The sequence below is a fragment of the Osmerus mordax genome, chromosome 18 (assembly GCF_038355195.1).
Source record: "Osmerus mordax isolate fOsmMor3 chromosome 18, fOsmMor3.pri, whole genome shotgun sequence".
Lineage (NCBI taxonomy): Eukaryota > Metazoa > Chordata > Actinopteri > Osmeriformes > Osmeridae > Osmerus > Osmerus mordax.
Genome location: NC_090067.1, coordinates 11233496 through 11252834, shown reverse-complemented (window position 1 = coordinate 11252834; position 19339 = coordinate 11233496). Strand labels below are relative to the sequence as shown.

At 48.7% G+C, this 19339-nt stretch overlaps 2 protein-coding genes across 6 annotated transcripts; both read right to left on the bottom strand.

The window, feature by feature from the left end:
• Window positions 1–202: 202 nt before the first annotated feature.
• On the bottom strand, window positions 203–11114 carry yrk (Yes-related kinase). 4 transcript variants are annotated; one of them, XM_067255244.1, is made up of 15 exons: window positions 10977–11114; window positions 7853–7968; window positions 6080–6123; window positions 5596–5841; window positions 4951–5053; window positions 4778–4876; window positions 4396–4499; window positions 3900–4049; window positions 2918–3082; window positions 2254–2409; window positions 1630–1809; window positions 1464–1540; window positions 1214–1367; window positions 934–1065; window positions 203–543 (listed from the first exon to the last, which is right to left on the bottom strand). In XM_067255244.1, exons 4-15 carry the CDS (start codon window positions 5816–5818, stop codon window positions 335–337), a joined length of 1752 nt encoding a protein of 583 aa, XP_067111345.1. In that variant the 5' UTR covers window positions 5819–5841; window positions 6080–6123; window positions 7853–7968; window positions 10977–11114; the 3' UTR covers window positions 203–334. The 4 variants fall into 4 exon arrangements, with proteins under 4 accessions (XP_067111345.1, XP_067111342.1, XP_067111344.1 ...); XM_067255241.1 differs by lacking the exon at window positions 2254–2409; XM_067255243.1 differs by lacking the exon at window positions 2918–3082.
• Window positions 11115–12772: 1658 nt separating this feature from the next.
• Window positions 12773–18949, bottom strand: sesn2 (sestrin 2). 2 transcript variants are annotated; one of them, XM_067255872.1, is made up of 11 exons: window positions 18402–18949; window positions 17655–17720; window positions 17356–17544; window positions 16996–17178; window positions 16619–16840; window positions 16362–16497; window positions 16135–16250; window positions 15939–16022; window positions 15634–15740; window positions 15276–15420; window positions 12773–13451 (listed from the first exon to the last, which is right to left on the bottom strand). In XM_067255872.1, the coding sequence occupies exons 1-11, from the start codon at window positions 18762–18764 to the stop codon at window positions 13365–13367; spliced, it is 1698 nt and encodes a 565-aa protein (XP_067111973.1). In that variant the 5' UTR covers window positions 18765–18949; the 3' UTR covers window positions 12773–13364. The 2 variants fall into 2 exon arrangements, with proteins under 2 accessions (XP_067111973.1, XP_067111974.1); XM_067255873.1 differs by lacking the exon at window positions 18402–18949 and adding an exon at window positions 18003–18062.
• Between the last annotated feature and the right edge of the window lie 390 nt (window positions 18950–19339).

Genomic DNA, 19339 nt, shown 5'->3' with positions numbered 1-19339 from the left:
TGATTATAGATGAAAGCGTCAAGGCAAATACTGACATCCGTATAATTACAGCTCCTCCAGGCCTGACTATTAGAGCCCAGACACCAAGGCTCATATTTGATTAATCTGGCCTGACCTCTGACAGGAGTGAAACAAAAAAAGCCTGTCATATACCATTGCCATGTTATATATAAACATACAGTGTGTTTGTCTGTGTATGTAGATCTGCATGTAATGGTTGATGAGTGAGACAATGTGTGTGCGCATTTGCATGAAACGGTTTATGTATAAGACACTGTGTGTGTGCGTGTGTCCATCTGCATGTAACTGTTTATGTGTATGTGTGTGTGTGTGGTCACAGGTTCTCCCCCGGCTGGTACTGGGGTTCGGTAGCCGTGAAGTAGTCCTCCAGGAAGCCCTGCAGGTACTCGAAGGTGTGCCTCTCGTCAGCCTCCCTCCTCCAGCACTGCACCATGAGCTCATGGAGGGAGGCGGGGCAGCCCATGGCACACGGCATCCTGTAGCCCCGCTCCACCTGCTCCAGGACCTCCCGGTTGTTCATCCCTGGGAGAGGGACGCACAGGGGGGGGGGGGGGTGGATGAAGGGAGGGTGGGTGGGTGGCAACGGGAGGGGAAGAGGAGAGGAGGGTCGACGAACGGTTAGGACAGGAGGAAAAGGACCTGTCATCTGAGGTACTCTAAGAGAAGGAGACAGGGAAGGAGGGAGAGAAGGGAACAGGAAGGGAGATATAGAAGGGAACAGGGAAGGAGAGAGAGAACAGGGAAGGAGAGAGAGAAGGGAGCAGGGAAGGAGAGAGAGAAGGGAACAGGGAAGGAGAGAGAGAAGGGAACAGGGAAGGAGAGAGAGAAGGGAGCAGGGAAGGAGAGAGAGAAGGGAACAGGGAAGGAGAGAGAGAAGGGAACAGGGAAGGAGACGGGGAAGGGTGTGAGTACCTGGGTATGGGACGCGGCCCTTGGTGATGAGCTCAGTCAGCAGGATGCCAAAACTCCACACGTCGCTCTTGATGGTGAAGCGTCCGTACAGCGCCGCCTCGGGGGCGGTCCATTTGATTGGAAACTTGGCCCCTACAAAAACCATGGCAACAGCCAATCACAATGGTATGGATCAGTCCGGACACTCATACCCGAACAGCCCATGCACGGGCCCGTAACACACACACTTTCAGACCAATTTGAACACACACACACTCACACTGTGAATTGGATCTCTTACCTTGCCTGGCAGTGTACTCGTTGTCCTCAATGAGACGGGCCAGACCAAAGTCAGCGATCTTGCACACCAGATTGTCCCCAACCAGAATGTTCGCCGCTCGCAAATCACGATGGATGTAGTTCATCCTCTCTATGTACGCCATCCCTGCAGCAATCTACACACACACACACACACAGACAGAGGGCTCAGTGTGTGAGGGAGTGTGTTTAGGAATGTATGTATTTGTGTGTGTGAAAGATGTGGTTCCTACCTGTGCAGCCATGTCCACCAGTTGGGGCAGTTTGATACTGGCCCCCTCTCCATCCTTGAGGAAGTCCAGAAGACTGCCTACACAACCAGCAGGAAGACATCAGCAGTGATGAAGTGTACGTTCTGGTGTGTGTGTGCATCTGCATGTGTGCGTGTGTGCTCCTTACCCTGGCTCATGAACTCGGTGATGATGTAGATGGGCTCCTCTGACACCACGGCGTACAGCTGCACCAGCTTGTCGTGTCGGAGTCTCTTCATGATCTGGGCCTCCTCCAGGAAGGCTTCAGGAGACATGGTGCCCGGCTTCAGGGTCTTCACCGCCACCTTGGTGGTGCCGTTCCACATGCCTGGCACACACACACACGCACACACAAAGAGACACACACACACACACAGTTAGCATGTTCGTGAAGACATTTAAACAGCCAGTTAGACAAAGAAACAGACACAGACATACTATTACAATGGTGATGGAGGGCATGCAGGAAGGACACACTGGGGGGAGGTTGGGGGCAGGGAGGCAGAGGGGGAGGTTGGGGGCAGGGAGGCAGAGGGGGAGGTTGGGGGCAGGGAGGCAGAGGGGGAGGCACCGAAAGGGTTACAGCAACAGAACGTAGGGGGCTCCAATCTCCAGACACAGGTCGAGTGACGAGCCTGCTTTACTCCTGGACCTGACGGACAAACAGAAGCCACCAGGACGGCGGGCTGCCTGACTCTGGGACGCCACACCCCGGGGACACTGGACACACGAAAACCTCTCAGGACACAGCGGCGTCAGCGGTCTCTCTCACCCATCCAGACGTCTCCGAAGCAGCCCTGCCCCAGCTTCATGTGGAGGGACAGCGTTTCCCGGGCAACCTCCCAAGCGTCCCGCCCCAGACCGTTGGTGAGGGGGGTGGAGTTGGGACAGGCTTGGGTGAGGTAGTAACACAGCCCGTCATTACTGCCTACGAGAGGAGGGGGGGAAGGGGGTGGTGGTAGGGGGAGGTTGGAGGGGGAGATAGGGAAAGGGGGGTGGTAGGGGGAGGTTGGAGGGGGAGATAGGGAAAGGGGGGTGGTAGGGGGAGGTTGGAGGGGGAGATAGGGAAAGGGGGGTTGGAGGGGAGTGAAAGGGAGGAGAGTGAGAGGACGGGCGAAGTGAGGTGGTGAAAAAAAGGGGTAGAGGGAGGAAGGATGGAAGGATGGAGAGACGACAGGAGAGAAATGGAGCATAGGGGTGGGAGGAGTGTAAAGGGGAGGGGGAGGGGAGGAGGAGGGGAGGGGAGGTAGATGAGATGAGGCATGCACATGCAAGGACAGAGGAGGGCGGGACCGGACAGCCCACCTGGATCCAGAACGTCAATCAAACACCACAAGCATCTAAAACCCTACACATGACGTGAGCAAATCATCCAGGTGTGCGTCTCCTGTCCCTGTCCCCTCTGCCACGCTGCCGCTCTGGGCAGTGGTTCCTACCCATCCACACTTCTCCAAACTGGCCGTTTCCCAGCTTCTTAATGAGCTGCAGGGACTCGCGGGGAATCTCCCACACATCTTTAGTCTTCACTGATAGGTCGGCTAGCTTGGGCATGCCCCGCCTACAGCTGCCAATCAAACGACAACACAGCCCTGCAGCCCTCTCTGAGACATGAAGAAGTAGAAAGGAAAAGAGAGAGAGAGAGAGAGAGCGCAGAGGGAACAAGGAGAAAAGGAGCAGAGAGAAAGAGAGAAAACCAGAGCAGCACAAACGGACCGCAAAACAAAGTTAAAGACAGACAAAGGATAAGTTGAAGCTGGAAAGACAAGCGACTGAGTCACTAAATCAACACAGTTGTAAACAAGCCACAGACTCAGCAAACGAATAAAGCGACAACAAATACTTAGGGGTCTTCAGAAGCTCACAGACACCCACACACACATGAAATGCCACGTCGAAAATGGCTTTATAATTCATACGAATAATGTATTGTTTACATACACATTTTAAGCACACAAATCATCCCATTTGAAACACTAGAAGCTTCTGCGGTTATTGATAGTAGGAGTTACCGACACACACATGCACACACGCATACACACATACACACACCAAGAGGAAGAGATACTGCAGAGGGGCTGCTATCCTAAAAGTGTCCAGCAGAGGGCAGATAGGCTTAAAGACAAAGAAGGAAGAGGTTATAAAACCAGGCCCTGTTCAGTAGAAACAAAAATGGGTAGCTACTCTTCAACTGTTAAACCATCCCCTCAGATACTTCAATAATGAGTGCATTGTTACTGTTAGTCTTCTTCACACAGAGAACAAAAGGTAAAGTTCAATCCTACAGATTAAGAGTATTTACACAACCATGTTACATTTCATTTGCATTTGAAAAATGTACAAGTGCTATCAGGCACTGTAAAATAATATGTGTTTGTGTGTGTGTGTGTGTGTGTGTGTCTGTCTGTCTGTCTGTCTTACCTGTGTAATGCTCAACCAGTTCTTGCACTGTGTCAAACTGTGTCCGCGTGGTGATGTAATATCCGCCATTATCCAGCTTGCGGATCTTATAATGCTTTACGTGATCCCCCTTGCTCTCGTCCCAGTCACGGATGGACAGAGAGTAGGCCCCTGGAAGGACAACACAGGATGAGGAGAGAAAGATAAAGAGAGAAAGATAGAGTGAAAGAAAGAGAGAGAAGGACAGAGCGAGGAAGATAGAGCGAGAAAGATAGAGTGAAAGAAAGAGAGAGAAAGGTAAAGTGAGAAAGATAGAGAGAAAGATAGAGTGAGAAAGATAGAGAGAAAAAGATGGAGAGAGAAAAGGCAGAGCGAGAAAGACAGAGAAAAAGGAAGTTCGAGTTTAAGCATACTGAGCAGGGAGAGACATATCTAGAGGATGAGGAACTTCACTTTGTGATAGACAGAGATATCCTTACGCACGTGTGTGTACGTGTATGTGTGTGTGTTCGCTCACCCTTGGTCGTCTCACTCTCTCGTATGAGGAAGGTCCCTCTTGGGTTCCCCTGTCCCAGCAGCTGTCTCTCTGCATCCTTCCTCCCCATCTTCCCAAAATACCACCTGACACCACACACACACACACACACATCACCACACACACACACACACACACACACACACACACACACACACACACACACACACACATCACCACACACACACACACACACACATCACCACACACACACACACACACACACACATCACCACACCACACACACATCACTACACGACACACACATCGCCTTGGTACTAATTCAGACATACATCTGAATTAGTGTTGCCTGTGCCTGTGTTTCTGAGTGTCAGTGATTGCACGTATGAGTGTGTGTACTCACTCTTCGGCCTGTATGGAGTCTACAGGGGCTACATAGTTGCTGGGGATGTAGCCAGAGTTCCCTGTGTCCAGCGACCTGGCCTCCCACCAGTCTCCCTCTCTGGCAGGGGTCAAACACACGGTCAGCACAGTCAACAATGCGTTTGTGTGTGTGTGTGTGTGTGTGTAACTCACGTGTTGTTGATTATGTGGAACTTCTCTCCTTTCTGGAAGGTGAGGTCATCTTCGGTGCGAGCATCATAGTCATAGAGAGCTATGAAGAGAGTGACCCCTCCACCTGCACACACACACACACACACACACACACACACACACACACACACACACACACACACACACACACACACACACACACACACACACACACACACACACACACACACACACACACACACACACGTCAGTTTACAGCCTTGAAGCACCTCCACCTGCACACACACACACACACGTCAGTTTACAGCCTTGAAGCACCTCCACCTGTACACACACACACACACATACACACACGTCAGTTTACAGCCTTGAAGCACCTCCACCTGTACACACACACACACACATACACACACGTCAGTTTACAGCCTTGAAGCACCTCCACCTGTACACACACACATACACACACGTCAGTTTACAGCCTTGAAGCACCTCCACCTGTACACACACACATACACACACGTCAGTTTACAGCCTTGAAGCACCTCCACCTGTACACACACACACACACATACACACACGTCAGTTTGCGTCATGGCAGCAACCCAGCACAACTAAAGAAGGGTGAAGGTTTAGAGGTGAGTCCTCAGGCCCACCACACACACACACCTGTGATTCCTCCTGCACGAGGCTGTGAGTTGGTGCTAGGGAAGAGAGCGGTGCCAAAAGGCTTGTTGAAGTCAGGGATGGTCTGGGTGGGGTCAGGGCAGTAACGGGGAGGGGTCAAGACAGTGGACACGCCCCCGTCGATGTTGCCAGGAAATGGATCGGCAACCTCAACAACAGACGCCGCTTTGGCTGCCTTTTTCTGTTTGCAGTGGACACACCCCATAATAACCTGCTGGGAGACGGTCGCTATGGAGACAGCCGGAGATCTCATTTTAGACACTGACTCAAAAAAGAGTAATTAAGCCCAAGTTTGGACTTGGTAATCAAAATGCAGTGAGGAGTGATTGTAAGCAGTGGAAATAGAATACTTATGTAACTACATTTACTTGAATTACTTGTAAGGAAGATGGGGAGAGTATTATCACACTGAGAGATACATATTGAAGCTTCAGCTGTGAAGAATAAGTAGGTCAAAGTTTCTCACCTGAAATCTTCCTCGGTCAAATCATCTGTCTGGGACCATCGTAGCTGGACAGGAGAGAAATGAAAGATGCAGAGGAGGGAACAGGCGGGGGAGAATGACAGAATGCAGGAAGGCATCGGTCAGAGGTGAGCCAGAGCAGAGAGAGAGAGACACAGAGAGAGAGAGAGAGAGAGAGAGAGAGAGAGAGAGAGAGACAGAGAGAGACAGAGAAAGAGAGCAGGGCAGTGAAAGAGAGAGAGCAGGGTAGTGAGAGAGAGAGAGAGAGAGAGAGAGAGAGAGAGAGAGAGAGAGAGAGAGAGAGAGAGAGCAGGGTAGTGAGAGAGAGAGAGAGCAGGGTAGTGAGAGAGAGAGAGTAAGCAGTAAGTGAGAAACAGAAAGAAACAGAGAAATAGGAGGTTAGCCACTTCCCCTCCAGACAAGAGGACAGGAGAAGGGGTAGCTAAGTATACTATGGTTAAGGCCGCTCTACCAGTGTGTGTGTGTGGGTGTGGGGGACCTGCAACTCCACAGCAAATGTCAAGGCCCTGACACTTAGTGACTGTAGCTAATTAACATGCCATTTCACACATTACCTAACCATAATGTAGCTTTAAAGTTCACTGAAAACAGTTTCCCTATAACCATGACTTGGAGGTGTGTGTGTGTATGAAGAAGGTAACTTCAATTAGCGACTGAACACAGTCACTGAGGAACACAACACACACACATGATATAAGTATATTAGTTCAATTCTCACTGCTTAGTTCACAGTAAAATACACTAAATACTTTCTCCACACCCCACTCCAAACACACACACACACACAATCTGGCCCACCATCAGGAGAGCCACAGGAAGTCGGCCCTGTAAGGGTTTCCTGTCCACCCTACTGATGGCTCCGCCCCCCCCCGCTTTTCCTGGACACTGAGGACAGATTCCCTTCACAAACACACACCGTCTAAAACACCATTCCCTCTGTACACCCTGTGCATTGGTGCAGGGGAAGAGGGCACCACTATTGTCCCCATTATCACTATTCTATTCTTAAATGTATGTTAAACACCACACTCAAAATATACACTGGCATCTCTTTCTCTCTGGCGCACTCCTGGGTGTTCGAGGTTAAGGGTAGAAGAGTGAAAATGTCTCTCACACAAACGCACACGCAGGTCATTTCAGAAAAGATTCTGATTTCACAAAGGAAGCCGGTTTTCTGAGCGGTTAGGGAATCGGGATAGTAATCAGAAGGTTGCCGGTTTGATTCCCTACCGTGCAAAATGACATTGTGTCCTTGGGCAAGGCATTTCACCCTACTTGCCTCTGGGGAATGTCCCTGTACTCGATGTAAGTCGCTCTGGATAAGAGTGTCTGCTAAATTACTAAATGTAAATGTTGAATGTTACAGTTAATGTAACGAATTGCATTGTCTTCTCCACATTACCAAGCTGCCCGTAACCGCCAAAACAGGGAAATATTTTGATAACACACACGCACACACAGACACACAAGCAGCAAGAGAACCAGCCCTCTGGTCATTGTTCTCCATGGGTTCCTGTTGATCATATTTTCTCTTTCTCTCTCTCTCTTTCTCTCTGTCCTATCCCCCCACCCCACACACACTCTCTCTTTGTCCCAAAACTGATATCATTCACAAACAAATCCTCCCAGTTTGTTGACTTCCTGTAGCTGTGGAGGGAATTGTGGAGCTGTGGAGCTGTGGGTTAAACAAGCACAAACTCAAATGGTGGCTTTGTGGACGAATGGGACTCACGTCTGATGTTCTGTTTGCTTTACCTCTCTAAAGAACCCGTAGACTCTCGACTGGATTCCTCCTTCCTCTCAGTGACGATCTGGGCGGAGCCCAGGTGTAGCAGGGGGAGCAGGGGTCTAGAGGCGCAGGGCTGGGACACCTGTTAGGTTGTCACAGAAGATAAGACATGCAGTCCTTCCACCCAAGGTGATGTGTGAACTTGTGTGGTATATGTGTGTGTGTGTGTGTGTGTCTTTTCTTTTTGTTCTTAAGTGTGTTCGCAGAAGTCTAAACATATACATATGTATAGATCATAGAAATGGGGCAAAAATAACAGGTGATTTTTGTATATATATATAATTGGAAACTTCATTTCAGTTCTCAAACCCAGCCATACCACAGAGAGACATTCGGGTGCACGCACGCACGCACACACACACACCCACCCACACATATACTAGATATATTTGCACACACATATATACTCCCTGAACAAACCTCTGATGTAACCTCATTGACACGATTATTATCATTAATAAATCCCTCCAAGTAGACATTCTAGAGCTAACAACAATCTCACACCTATTTGAGTAAGTGCATAACTTGTCTTATTCTGTTTCCATCAAAAGACAGTTTTTCTACAAACACAACTATGGAAATGTACATTGTTTCTGCAGAGGTAATCCCAATTACACAAACTGTGGCTGTTAACTTTCCCCTCTTCTGACTGGGTTCACTGCGAACAGGATAGCCTAACAGCAACCAACCAGCAATGCCCTAGCTGTGGTAGTATTCACCATGCGTCAACATGCTGGTTGATAAAAATAAGAGAGTTCTCCAGTTTGATCATCTTTAGGTTTGCAAAGGTCCTTACATGTAAGGCCCAGTACACGTATAGCAGCCCTGACATATAAACCCAGAGATCAAGATGACTGTAAACATAACATGTCAACACAGAAGGAAAACATGCACCTCACCCTGATTCCTCACACTCACAAACATAACATTCACAGACACACCCTTTCCTGCCCAATGAACTACTGATAAGCAGTTCCCGGGGAATTCTCAACATGTGACACACACAGACGCAGACACACACACACACCCTCAGTTCACAGTTAGAGTTACTGTATTTTCATGCTACTAATTTACAGTGCAATTGTGCTTTCTTCCTTTCTCACCTTTTCCCCTCCCTCCCTCCCTCTCCCCCTCCCTCGCTCCCTCTCCCCCTCCCTCCCCCCTCTCCCCCACCTTCCCTCCCTCCTCTCCCCCTCCCTCGCTCCCTCTCACCCTCCCTCCCCCCTCTCCCCCCCTCCCTCCCTCCCTCCCTCCTCTCCCCCTCCCTCGCTCCCTCTCCCCCACCCTCCCTCCCTCCCCCCTGTCCCCCTCCCTCCCTGCCTCCCTCCTCTCCCCCTCCCTCGCTCCCCCTCCCTCTCCCCCTCCCTCCCTCCCTCCCCCCTCTCCCCCTCCCTCCCTCCCTCAGGAAAGCAGGAAACCCCACAGGATGCTGTGTGTGAGTGGAGCAGGAGTGATAGGACACTGGGAAGTGAGCTGTCACTGAGCCGACGGACACACACACACACACAGAGTGAAAGATGAGGATAAAGGAATGCCAAAGGGTGTACAGACAGAGATGGCGACAGCGAGAGAGAGAGAGAGAGAGAGAGAGAGAGAGAGAGAGTGATAGAGGGAGGATAACGGGGGGAGTGATGGAAAAGTGTACGTGGGGAAGTCAGGTGTTTTGGGCTCAGGGACGTCCTGTTTCCTCCACATTGCGTCATCACATCCCCTTTGGGGGGGGGGTGGGGGGTGATTACGATACAATGCTTCAGAATATGTCTCTCTCAGCCACTGGATGAGTGGATGAATTAATGACTTAATCTTGTCAAATGAAGAGGGGAACAGAGAGAGAGGACGGGAAGTGAGGAACGGATTGTTTCTCCTATTTCCACTGCCCTGTGCCATTGTTGCTGAACACTGGATTCATATTGGTCAGTGCTGGGGCAGTAGGTAGTCCTCTTAGTGGTGCTTGGGGGGAAAGCAGCGTTTACAGCCCCGCAGCAAAACCACTCCTACTTCCTTCCTGCATAGCCCAGAGGCTAAAGCCAGGAAGTGACCTTGTCAAGAAACAGGAAGTGATGAAGCCCGGCCTTGGATAGCCTATAATCACATCATGCTCTCTTTTTCGGAATCCTAAATCATTCCCGCTGCCTACCCCTATCCCCCTTGCAAAATCCACCTATTTCACACTCCAAGAAAATAACTTGTTGACTGTCTTGGAGTTCAGAATGTCATTACTAGCAAGATTGCATAGAGAACCATTGTGCTTCCAAGGGTTCTGACCAGGCACAACAGTGATAGTTCATAACTCTAAATGACAATCAACCACAGCAGCAACCACTACTCTAAATGGTCTACAGATTCCCACATCATACAGCACAGTAAGAATATTGTTAGTGATTTAACAAAAACACTAGTCCATAGCCAATTATTTTCAAATTACATTTGTGCGAACTGCAGGACCAGAGAGGAAGTTATGCGGTGTCTTTGCATATACAAGCTAGTTTTCTCGCAAGATTTCACAGCCAATGCTAAAACTTCCCTTAATTGAACAACTGTGGGAATCCACGAAATTGCCCAATAGCAGACAAATGCAAAACTGGTGGCTTAGTGTGACAAACAGTAGGCCCTATACGTAAAAATAAGAATGAGGGTATATGGGGCATCAGACAACATGCTGATTTTCCACTAAGCACCACTGCGAGGCAGCGAGTTGTTATTCCAGGAGAACCTCATACAGTCAGTTTAGGTAGGAGGTCAGATTCTGAACATCCCAAACGCAACACAACATAATCCATTTTTATTTTTACTGGATTCGCACTCGACACACCAACTCAGCCACCTAAAATTATAATAAAAATATTAAAAGAAAACCTAGTTCCTTAAATAGCCTATTTAGCCTTAAGTACTTAGTACTTTTTAGTCATTTAATAGGCCTACATTTCTTGTACATTGGCTGTTTAATATGGCACTCAATATAACTAGTTATACATTTACATTCAATCATTTAGCAGGCGCTCTTATCCAGAGCATATACAGGCAACAACTGAAGACGCTTAGGCTAAAACCTTGTATTTTTATTCATTATTCACATACAGAATGACTTACCAAGGAGCGTGTAACGGGTCACCCGTTGGTCAGACCCGTTAGACAGACTGGGCGGACAACGAAATCAACACCTGGCAGAGAACAGGACTAGTTGGGACGGTGGCCGGTGACTTGTCGCACCAGACAGCTGAGCTCTCCTGCGGGCAGAGATGTGAATGCGCGCGCTCTGTCCGGAAGGGCAGGATTCCGTGCGCAGACTTCCATCCAAGGAACGCCTCCTATGCCAGTGTCCTCTTATTCAGCCTACACCTGAAAAGCCATACAACAAATAAAAGACTAAAACTACACTAGACTTAGACATGTCTATTTTCCGGAGGAGTAACTTCACAACTTGCGGTTTTGTCAAATAAGCACGTGACGCTCGGTGTCTCTACAATGGGCAGTAAATTGGCACAGTCAATTTCCACCACCGTTAAATAATTGTTAGTTTCCACCCCGGAGAATAATGTAATCTCATGCTGCTAAAACGTAGGCCTACTGTAGATTACTTACTTCCATTCTGAATTTCTACAGCTTGAAATGTAAAAGTATCAGAGTGCAGGTGTTACTTCAACAGGAAGGTGTAGGCTTTATGGTGTGATATCCGTGCCCCTGAAGAGAACATCATACTCTGTCGAATCAGCGAATACTTCAATAAAAGGAGGAAATTGTACTTATTTAAAGTAAAATGCGTTAAGAGAAGTTAATGAATTTCATTTACCTAACATTACATTGTTCAGAAACATACTCTTCCGCGTTTGATTGTGAAAATCTAGCAATCTAGCGAATCAAAAGGGAAGTTAAGCATATGAAGTACATTCCGTTGGTAGCCGTGCAACGCCACCTAGCCTACCCAATTTCACCATCTGCAATGTATTCAAGTGGTATACAAGTGTACAATGCCTGGACACCTGGAAGCAGCGCATTCTTGTTGCCACTTGGTGGAAGTTATCTGTAATTACAGTCAATCGGCATACATCTCAGGCTTAACCTACGTCGTTACACTTACATTTTACATTTACTCATTTAGCAGACGATCTTATCCAGAGCGACTTACAGTAGGGTGAAGTGCCTTGCCCAAGGACACAACGTCATTCTGGCTAGCCGGGAATCGAACTAGCAACTAGAAATGTTTTTTGGGTTGCTCGTTGGTCTTTTACTCAGGATTATATCCAGGTTATCAAACCATGCATGGGAAAAAAGATTTTTCGTCCGACGAGCTACCACTTTTCTATAGAACATCACGCACTTTTAGCTGTTTTAGCTTTCAACCAACATTGGTCCACTGTGCAATGCTGACCCTTTATTTCAGTATATCACCAAATAATTTAAATACATCGCTACTGTTATGTGTCTCCACAAGTCTCATGATATGATCATCAGCCCATATTTGCCAAAGAGCCTTCACTTTATCATTCCCCCACGTTTTCCCTCAACTAATTTTGCTGCTAATAAGTGGCACAGCTGTCTCCGCCAAGTGTCAATTCCTTTTTCAACCCACAATGCATTACATTTTGGTTTGTTTCCTGGAATAGGTCAATATTAAGTCTGATTACGTTCAGACCTAAAGCGAACCGAACCATGGTTCACTTCGAACCGAGTACCGTCTTTTTAGGGGGACCATGGTTCGGTTGTTTGGTCCGCACCAGAGTTCGAATGCGTGTTCTCATCTCTCCAAACGAACCGGACTTTCAGAGAAAATGGACCATGGTCCGATTGAAACGGACCAAACATGTCAGGTGTGAAAGCACTCTAAGTTTCACTTCGAACCCAAACATTTAAAATGTTAAAGTTTCATTTAAAATATTACAAAGATATTTTGATAAAATATATATTTTATTGTACACAAAAATACAATTACATCTAGGGTTGGATGCTTGTAACAGATGCGCTGCCCAGGTAGAGATGTAGCTGCTGTAAAAAGCACTAGCTGTACCATAACATAGGGCTTAAGCTTGAGGTATTTATTTCCAGCAAAGATATGATTTAAAATACTGCAACATGGGTAAAACAGACCACTGGGAACTTTCACATTCATAAAAGATCACACTGATCCAGATAAGACTGTTTCACAATGTTTCCTATAGGTCAATGTGCCATTTGCTGGAAATACCAGAAGTAACACTGAGTGCAAAAGAGTAAACCACACACATTGGTGCACAAACACACACACACACATGCATTTAAACAAAATAGCTAAACCTGATCAATCAATATCAATATCAAAAACATTCACCTTAGAGTTCATGTGTACACACACAGTGTAGTGTACTGGGTAAAGGGGGCCTACAGGCATGTGTGTTTGTGTGTGTGTAGTGCTACGGCTTACAGTAAGTGAGCGTGCTTGCATATCATTGCGAAGTAAACAGTATGTAGTGTGTGTGTGTGTGTGTCATGGTGCATCATCCATCATGTCATGTGACGTGTGATGGCTCGCAGAGTGTACAGAAGGGCAGCCTGAAGTCGAGCCTCCATCAGCAGCAGGTTGAGGTGCACCTGCAGAGAGGGGAGGGGTTAGCATCACACCTGAGACACAGGGAGGGGTTAGCATCACACCTGAGACACAGGGAGGGGTTAGCATCACACCTGAGACACAGGGAGGGGTTAGCATCACACCTAAGACACAGGGAGGGGTTAGCATCACACCTGAGACACAGGGAGGAGTTAGCATCACACCTGAGACACAAGGAGGAGTTAGCATCACACCTGAGACACAGGGAGGGGTTAGCATCACACCTGAGACACAAGGAGGAGTTAGCATCACACCTGAGACACAAGGAGGAGTTAGCATCACACCTGAGACACAGGGAGGGGTTAGCATCACACCTGAGACACAGGGAGGGGTTAGCACCACACCTGAAACACAGGGAGGGGTTAGCATCACACCTGAGACACAGGGAGGGGTTAGCATCACACCTGAGACACAGGGAGGGGTTAGCACCACACCTGAAACACAGGGAGGGGTTAGCATCACACCTGAGACACAGGGAGGGGTTAGCACCACACCTGAGACACAAGGAGGGGTTAGCATCACACCTGAGACACAGGGAGGGGTTAGCATCACACCTGAGACACAAGGAGGAGTTAGCATCACACCTGAGACACAGGGAGGAGTTAGCACCACACCTGAGACACAGGGAGGGGTTAGCATCACACCTGAGACACAAGGAGGAGTTAGCATCACACCTGAGACACAAGGAGGAGTTAGCATCACACCTGAGACACAGGGAGGGGTTAGCATCACACCTGAGACACAAGGAGGAGTTAGCATCACACCTGAGACACAGGGAGGAGTTAGCATCACACCTGAGACACAGGGAGGGGTTAGCATCACACCTGAGACACGAGGAGTTAGCATCACACCTGAGACACAAGGAGGAGTTAGCATCACACCTGAGACACAGGGAGGGGTTAGCACCACACCTGAGACACAGGGAGGGGTTAGCACCACACCTGAGACACAGGGAGGGGTTAGCATCACACCTGAGACACAGGGAGGGGTTAGCGTCACACCTGAGACACAGGGAGGGGTTAGCATCACACCTGAGACACAAGGAGGAGTTAGCGTCACACCTGAGACACAGGGAGGGGTTAGCATCACACCTGAGACACAGGGAGGGGTTAGCATCACACCTGAGACACAGGGAGGGGTTAGCATCACACCTGAGACACAAGGAGGAGTTAGCGTCACACCTGAGACACAGGGAGGGGTTAGCATCACACCTGAGACACAGGGAGGGGTTAGCACCACACCTGAAACACAGGGAGGGGTTAGCATCACACCTGAGACACAGGGAGGGGTTAGCACCACACCTGAGACACAAGGAGGGGTTAGCATCACACCTGAGACACAGGGAGGGGTTAGCATCACACCTGAGACACAAGGAGGAGTTAGCATCACACCTGAGACACAGGGAGGGGTTAGCATCACACCTGAGACACAAGGAGGAGTTAGCATCACACCTGAGACACAGGGAGGAGTTAGCATCACACCTGAGACACAGGGAGGGGTTAGCATCACACCTGAGACACAAGGAGGAGTTAGCATCACACCTGAGACACAAGGAGGAGTTAGCATCACACCTGAGACACAGGGAGGGGTTAGCACCACACCTGAGACACAGGGAGGGGTTAGCACCACACCTGAGACACAGGGAGGGGTTAGCATCACACCTGAGACACAGGGAGGGGTTAGCATCACACCTGAGACACAAGGAGGAGTTAGCGTCACACCTGAGACACAGGGAGGGGTTAGCATCACACCTGAGACACAGGGAGGGGTTAGCATCACACCTGACACGGCTAGAGTGTGAGCCTCACCTTCTCCGAGTGGCGGAAGTGTCTCCAGAAGGAAGCGTAGGTTCTGGCGGTGGTCTGCTCGGGGTGGCATGCCACCGTCTTCACATACACCTTCAGGGCGCGCTCCAACAGCACGTTGACCTCGCCATAGTCGTAATCGTCATAACTGCACACACAAATGTCAGTCAGTCATACTGGCGTGTTTTTAGAGAAACAGGGAGAGGGTGAAAGAGAGAGGGAGAGCGAGACAGAGCGAGAGAGCTTGAGAAAGAGAGTCAAAGACAGAAAGAGAAAGAGTGAGTGAGGCAGTGAGAGACTGAGGGAGACAGTGAGAGACAGAGCAAAATATATATAGAGTGAGAGAGAGAGAGACACTCACCGTATTCCATAGACACACTGGATGTAGTTCCACAGGGCTTTCCGGAGGGTTTGCGTGTCCACTCCCTCGTGCATGGCCATCCTGTGATACGTTAACCCGTACACGACCTGAGGACAGAGGAGTAGAGAATGTCACCATGACAACCATCATTCCACCCACCCCTCCATCACTTTATCATCAGTACAGATTCACTAACTCTACAGATATCACACATCTGCTTAATGCCAAATGCTTCTGCCACGGATGACGATGATGTCAAGGCCTTGGCAGAGTTGGCAGGTTAAAGTGGAGGGGTTAAAGGTCACCTGGAACTTTTCGTCCAGTAGCTGTCCCATGTCAGGCAGTAGTCTGTTGACGAGCGAGAAGCCGTGGTCTTCCCAAGAGTAGTCCTGCACAAACACAAAACATGCATGTCTACAGAGGGCACGTCTACCACCAACACCCACAATGAACCCGATAGAGATCAGTGATTGGTGGAGAGTGTTTTTCATAAACACACACCTGTGCTCTCATGGTGGGCGGGGATTGTTCTCCTCTCGGAGCGAAGTCCTCGTAGCCGAACTCTGGATCCTCCACGAACCTCAAGACCAAGTTAGAAGAGGCTCCGCGCACCACCGCTACACACACAGGTCAAATGTCAGTCTTATTTGCCTTTGGTGCGCGTTTTTGTGTATGTGTGCGTCTTCCATTACAAGTGTGTGTCTGAGTGACGGAGAGCCCAGCCATACCTGTGGGTATGCTCTCACTTCTCTCCCTCTCGAAGCGAGTGATCATCTCCTCCTGACTGCATTCTTCCTCCTCCTGCTGCTGCAACTCCTCCATCCTCTTCAGTAGCACCTCCACCTCCATCCCTCCATCCCCCAACTGGAGGGAGAGACACCACACATACAGGCAGAGAGAGGGGGAGGAAAAAAGCGCTTAGAGGAGGAGTACGTGTCAGAGATTACCGATGGCGGAGGAACGAACACGAGACAGTGAGCCACACCTCCTGTCTGCCGTCCTCATGGGCGGGGCTACTAGGACTGCGTGGTCGGTGACTATTGGGCGACGGCGGGTTGAAGGCGTGGCCTCCTGTATGGTCAGGTTCAGGGTTTAGGCCACACCCCCAGGAAAAGGACGACAGCGAGTGGGCATGTGTTATTAGAACCACGGCATGGATCAGCTCGGCCAATGACCAGCGAGATTCGGCCCCGGGACAAACTAATTCCTGTCGGTCGGAGAAACAGGAATAGAATGTGGCATCAGTTGAATCGACTTTTTAATATGACATCAAAACAATATAAAAAAGTTACATACGTGTTATTTAATAGACCTTATCAGACGTTTTTCCCCCATCAGTGAGAGAGTGAGGGCGTGTCTAACCTGTATATGCTGCTGGGTTATAAGCCAGGGGCGATGTGCTAGCAGCATGTTGAGTGTGTTGAGGCTCTGGAGTTTGGGCGGAGCGTGCTGCAGCCCTGCAAGCCAGCCCTTCTCCCCACCCACCTCCAGGAACCCGGCCCTGTGCTGCTGCACCAGGTAGGAACAGTGGTGACGAGCTGCCGCCTGGAGAGACAGACAAAACACACGGCTTAGTTACTAATTCATGCGCTTATAATACAACACACTGCTTAAAAACAATACGTGTCACTGTTTGAAATCAGGTTTGAAATCGTGATTTGATGGACTGCACGGAAACACCAATCACAGACAGGCAGGCTGAGGTCAGTGCCCGCCCCTCACCATGATAAATATGTAGTGTCTCCAGGGGTGTGGCAGCGGGCCGTCCAGCTGCAGCAGAGCATGCTGGGTACGCAGGAAGCAGCTGAGGTAGGCGGGGTGCAACGCCATCACCATGGTGATGTGATCCAGACGGCCCAATGAGAGGAAGGCTTCCATCAGGACTTTCTGATCTAGCCCCTCCTCCAGAATCTAAGGAGCCAGGAGCACAGGCATGCAGTCGTTACGTCAACAGTCTTACCAGGCAGGAAAATGTCTCCTGCTACTGTGCACATACATGCGCGCGCAAGAGAAAGACGCACCTGTTTAGTTGGGATGAAGGCACTTGGACCTGGAGCTAAAGCCCGAGGTACCTCCACACCTCGCTCCTAAAAACAGAGGGAGAGAAGGAGAGGGAGAGAAAGAAAGGGAGAGGGAAAGAAAGAAAGGGAGAGAAAGAGGGAGAGAAAAAAGTTAAGGGGTTAAGAAAAAGGTTTGATGAAAACAGTCTAGTACCAAGTAGGTTAATTTCTATGAAAATCTCCCAATGCACAATAACAACAAAGGAGAGCTGAAAGTGTAGTAAGACCACAACAATATCTGTAGCAAATGACCATGTCCTAGTGCCAACTGGTTTAACTTCACATTTAACTTCAAACGTTCGTACTCACTGTCATTCACCAAACGGGTACAGATAATGACAATCAATAACTCCTGGATTGAAAACGTAACTACTGCACGATCTAAGGAAAATATGTTGTTTCTCAGCTGCTGGATTGAAAGAGGGGTGTGTCTGTTTTGTACACCATACGGGGGCGTGGTTTGTAACTGTAAAATGCTAAAATCTTGCATCACACCTGATGAAATCGACATGCAAGAAGACAAATAAATTCAAATGAAATAATTATGTCTAATCAGCCGAGTCATATGTGTCATGGAAAAGTCCTCCATTCTTCAAGTCCTCCAAATTTATAACCGCTAATAAACTCAATATATCCAAGCTCTAAAGTGAATATTTACAAGAAACAAACGTACTTCAACCGATGAATGACTTGGCAATTATAACCTACCTGTGCAGTTTGTAACAGTTCAGCTGCTTTTTCGCGAACCTCCGGTAAAGGGCACGAGTGAGATACTCGGAGAAGCTGCACCAGGGTGTTTTTATCGATCCGAGCAGAACCGGGTCGATCTAGACCCAAACAGGCCATTATGCTTTGGGTCAGCTCTACCAAAGCTGCGTCTCGCTCGGCTTTGTCTCTACTGCACAGACGTGAAAAGCTCTTGGGATTTGGTCCAAGTTCGGGTTCTGACTCAACATGGGTCTGATGTTGAGGACTGGGTTGTCCGTTTGAAGGATTGATTCCCAAACCTTGTTCGCTCTTCCCGTTGGTAGTACATTCGCACTGTACGTTCGTGGCTTGCTCCTGCGCCATCTCTTAAATCTTGACTTGATAGCAGACTACTGAGAAAGCTAGCTAGCTATCTACCAGTAGACTCACGCAACATACAGCGAGACTACACACAAAATCAAGTGTAAGAGGTTAGCTCACTAGATTTTACATTTAGAACGGGTTGATAATGTGCAGTCATCGACAGTGATCTGCCAATTCAATTGCCATACATAAGCTTTCAGCAAATTAACGAAAAGCCGACGCTCTTCCTAGCTATCTAGCGTTAGTAACCTAGCTAACTATCTAACACTGCAACCAACCGGCGTTCACTGAACTCAGAACAGACGAGGCTGCTGGCAAGCTAGACTAGCAGCTTAGCTACTGTAATGCTAGCCTAGGTAGGTAAGAGTTGAATCGCTAGTTAGTGCAATCCTGTACGTTTCCATTAAACAAAATAAAGGCGCTTGTTTGTTTGCCACAGTGTTTTTGCCGGTGTCAAATAATAATATAGTCAAGGTGGTATTCATCGAGTAAGCTTGCTAGTCCTGTGTTTAAAAGTTGGCGAACTTGCATCAGGACTTTTCGTTTGTTGCCTGGGTCAGATTAGCACCAGAAAG

Bases quoted from the DNA above. Each gene is read 5' to 3' on its own strand.
- yrk (XM_067255244.1), bottom strand. From the start codon at position 5,818: ATGGGGTGTGTCCACTGCAAACAGAAAAAGGCAGCCAAAGCGGCGTCT. The intron at 1,810-2,253 runs GTGAGAGAGACC...TGTGTGTGCCAG, and splicing joins CTTCGGAGACGTCTGGATGG to GCATGTGGAACGGCACCACC. The intron at 1,368-1,463 runs GTAGGAACCACA...GTGTGTGTGTAG, and splicing joins TGGTGGACATGGCTGCACAG to ATTGCTGCAGGGATGGCGTA.
- sesn2 (XM_067255872.1), bottom strand. From the start codon at position 18,764: ATGGCGCAGGAGCAAGCCACGAACGTACAGTGCGAATGTACTACCAAC. The intron at 17,179-17,355 runs GTGAGGGGCGGG...CTGTCTCTCCAG, and splicing joins GACACTACATATTTATCATG to GCGGCAGCTCGTCACCACTG. The intron at 16,841-16,995 runs GTTAGACACGCC...TCCGACCGACAG, and splicing joins TAACCCAGCAGCATATACAG to GAATTAGTTTGTCCCGGGGC.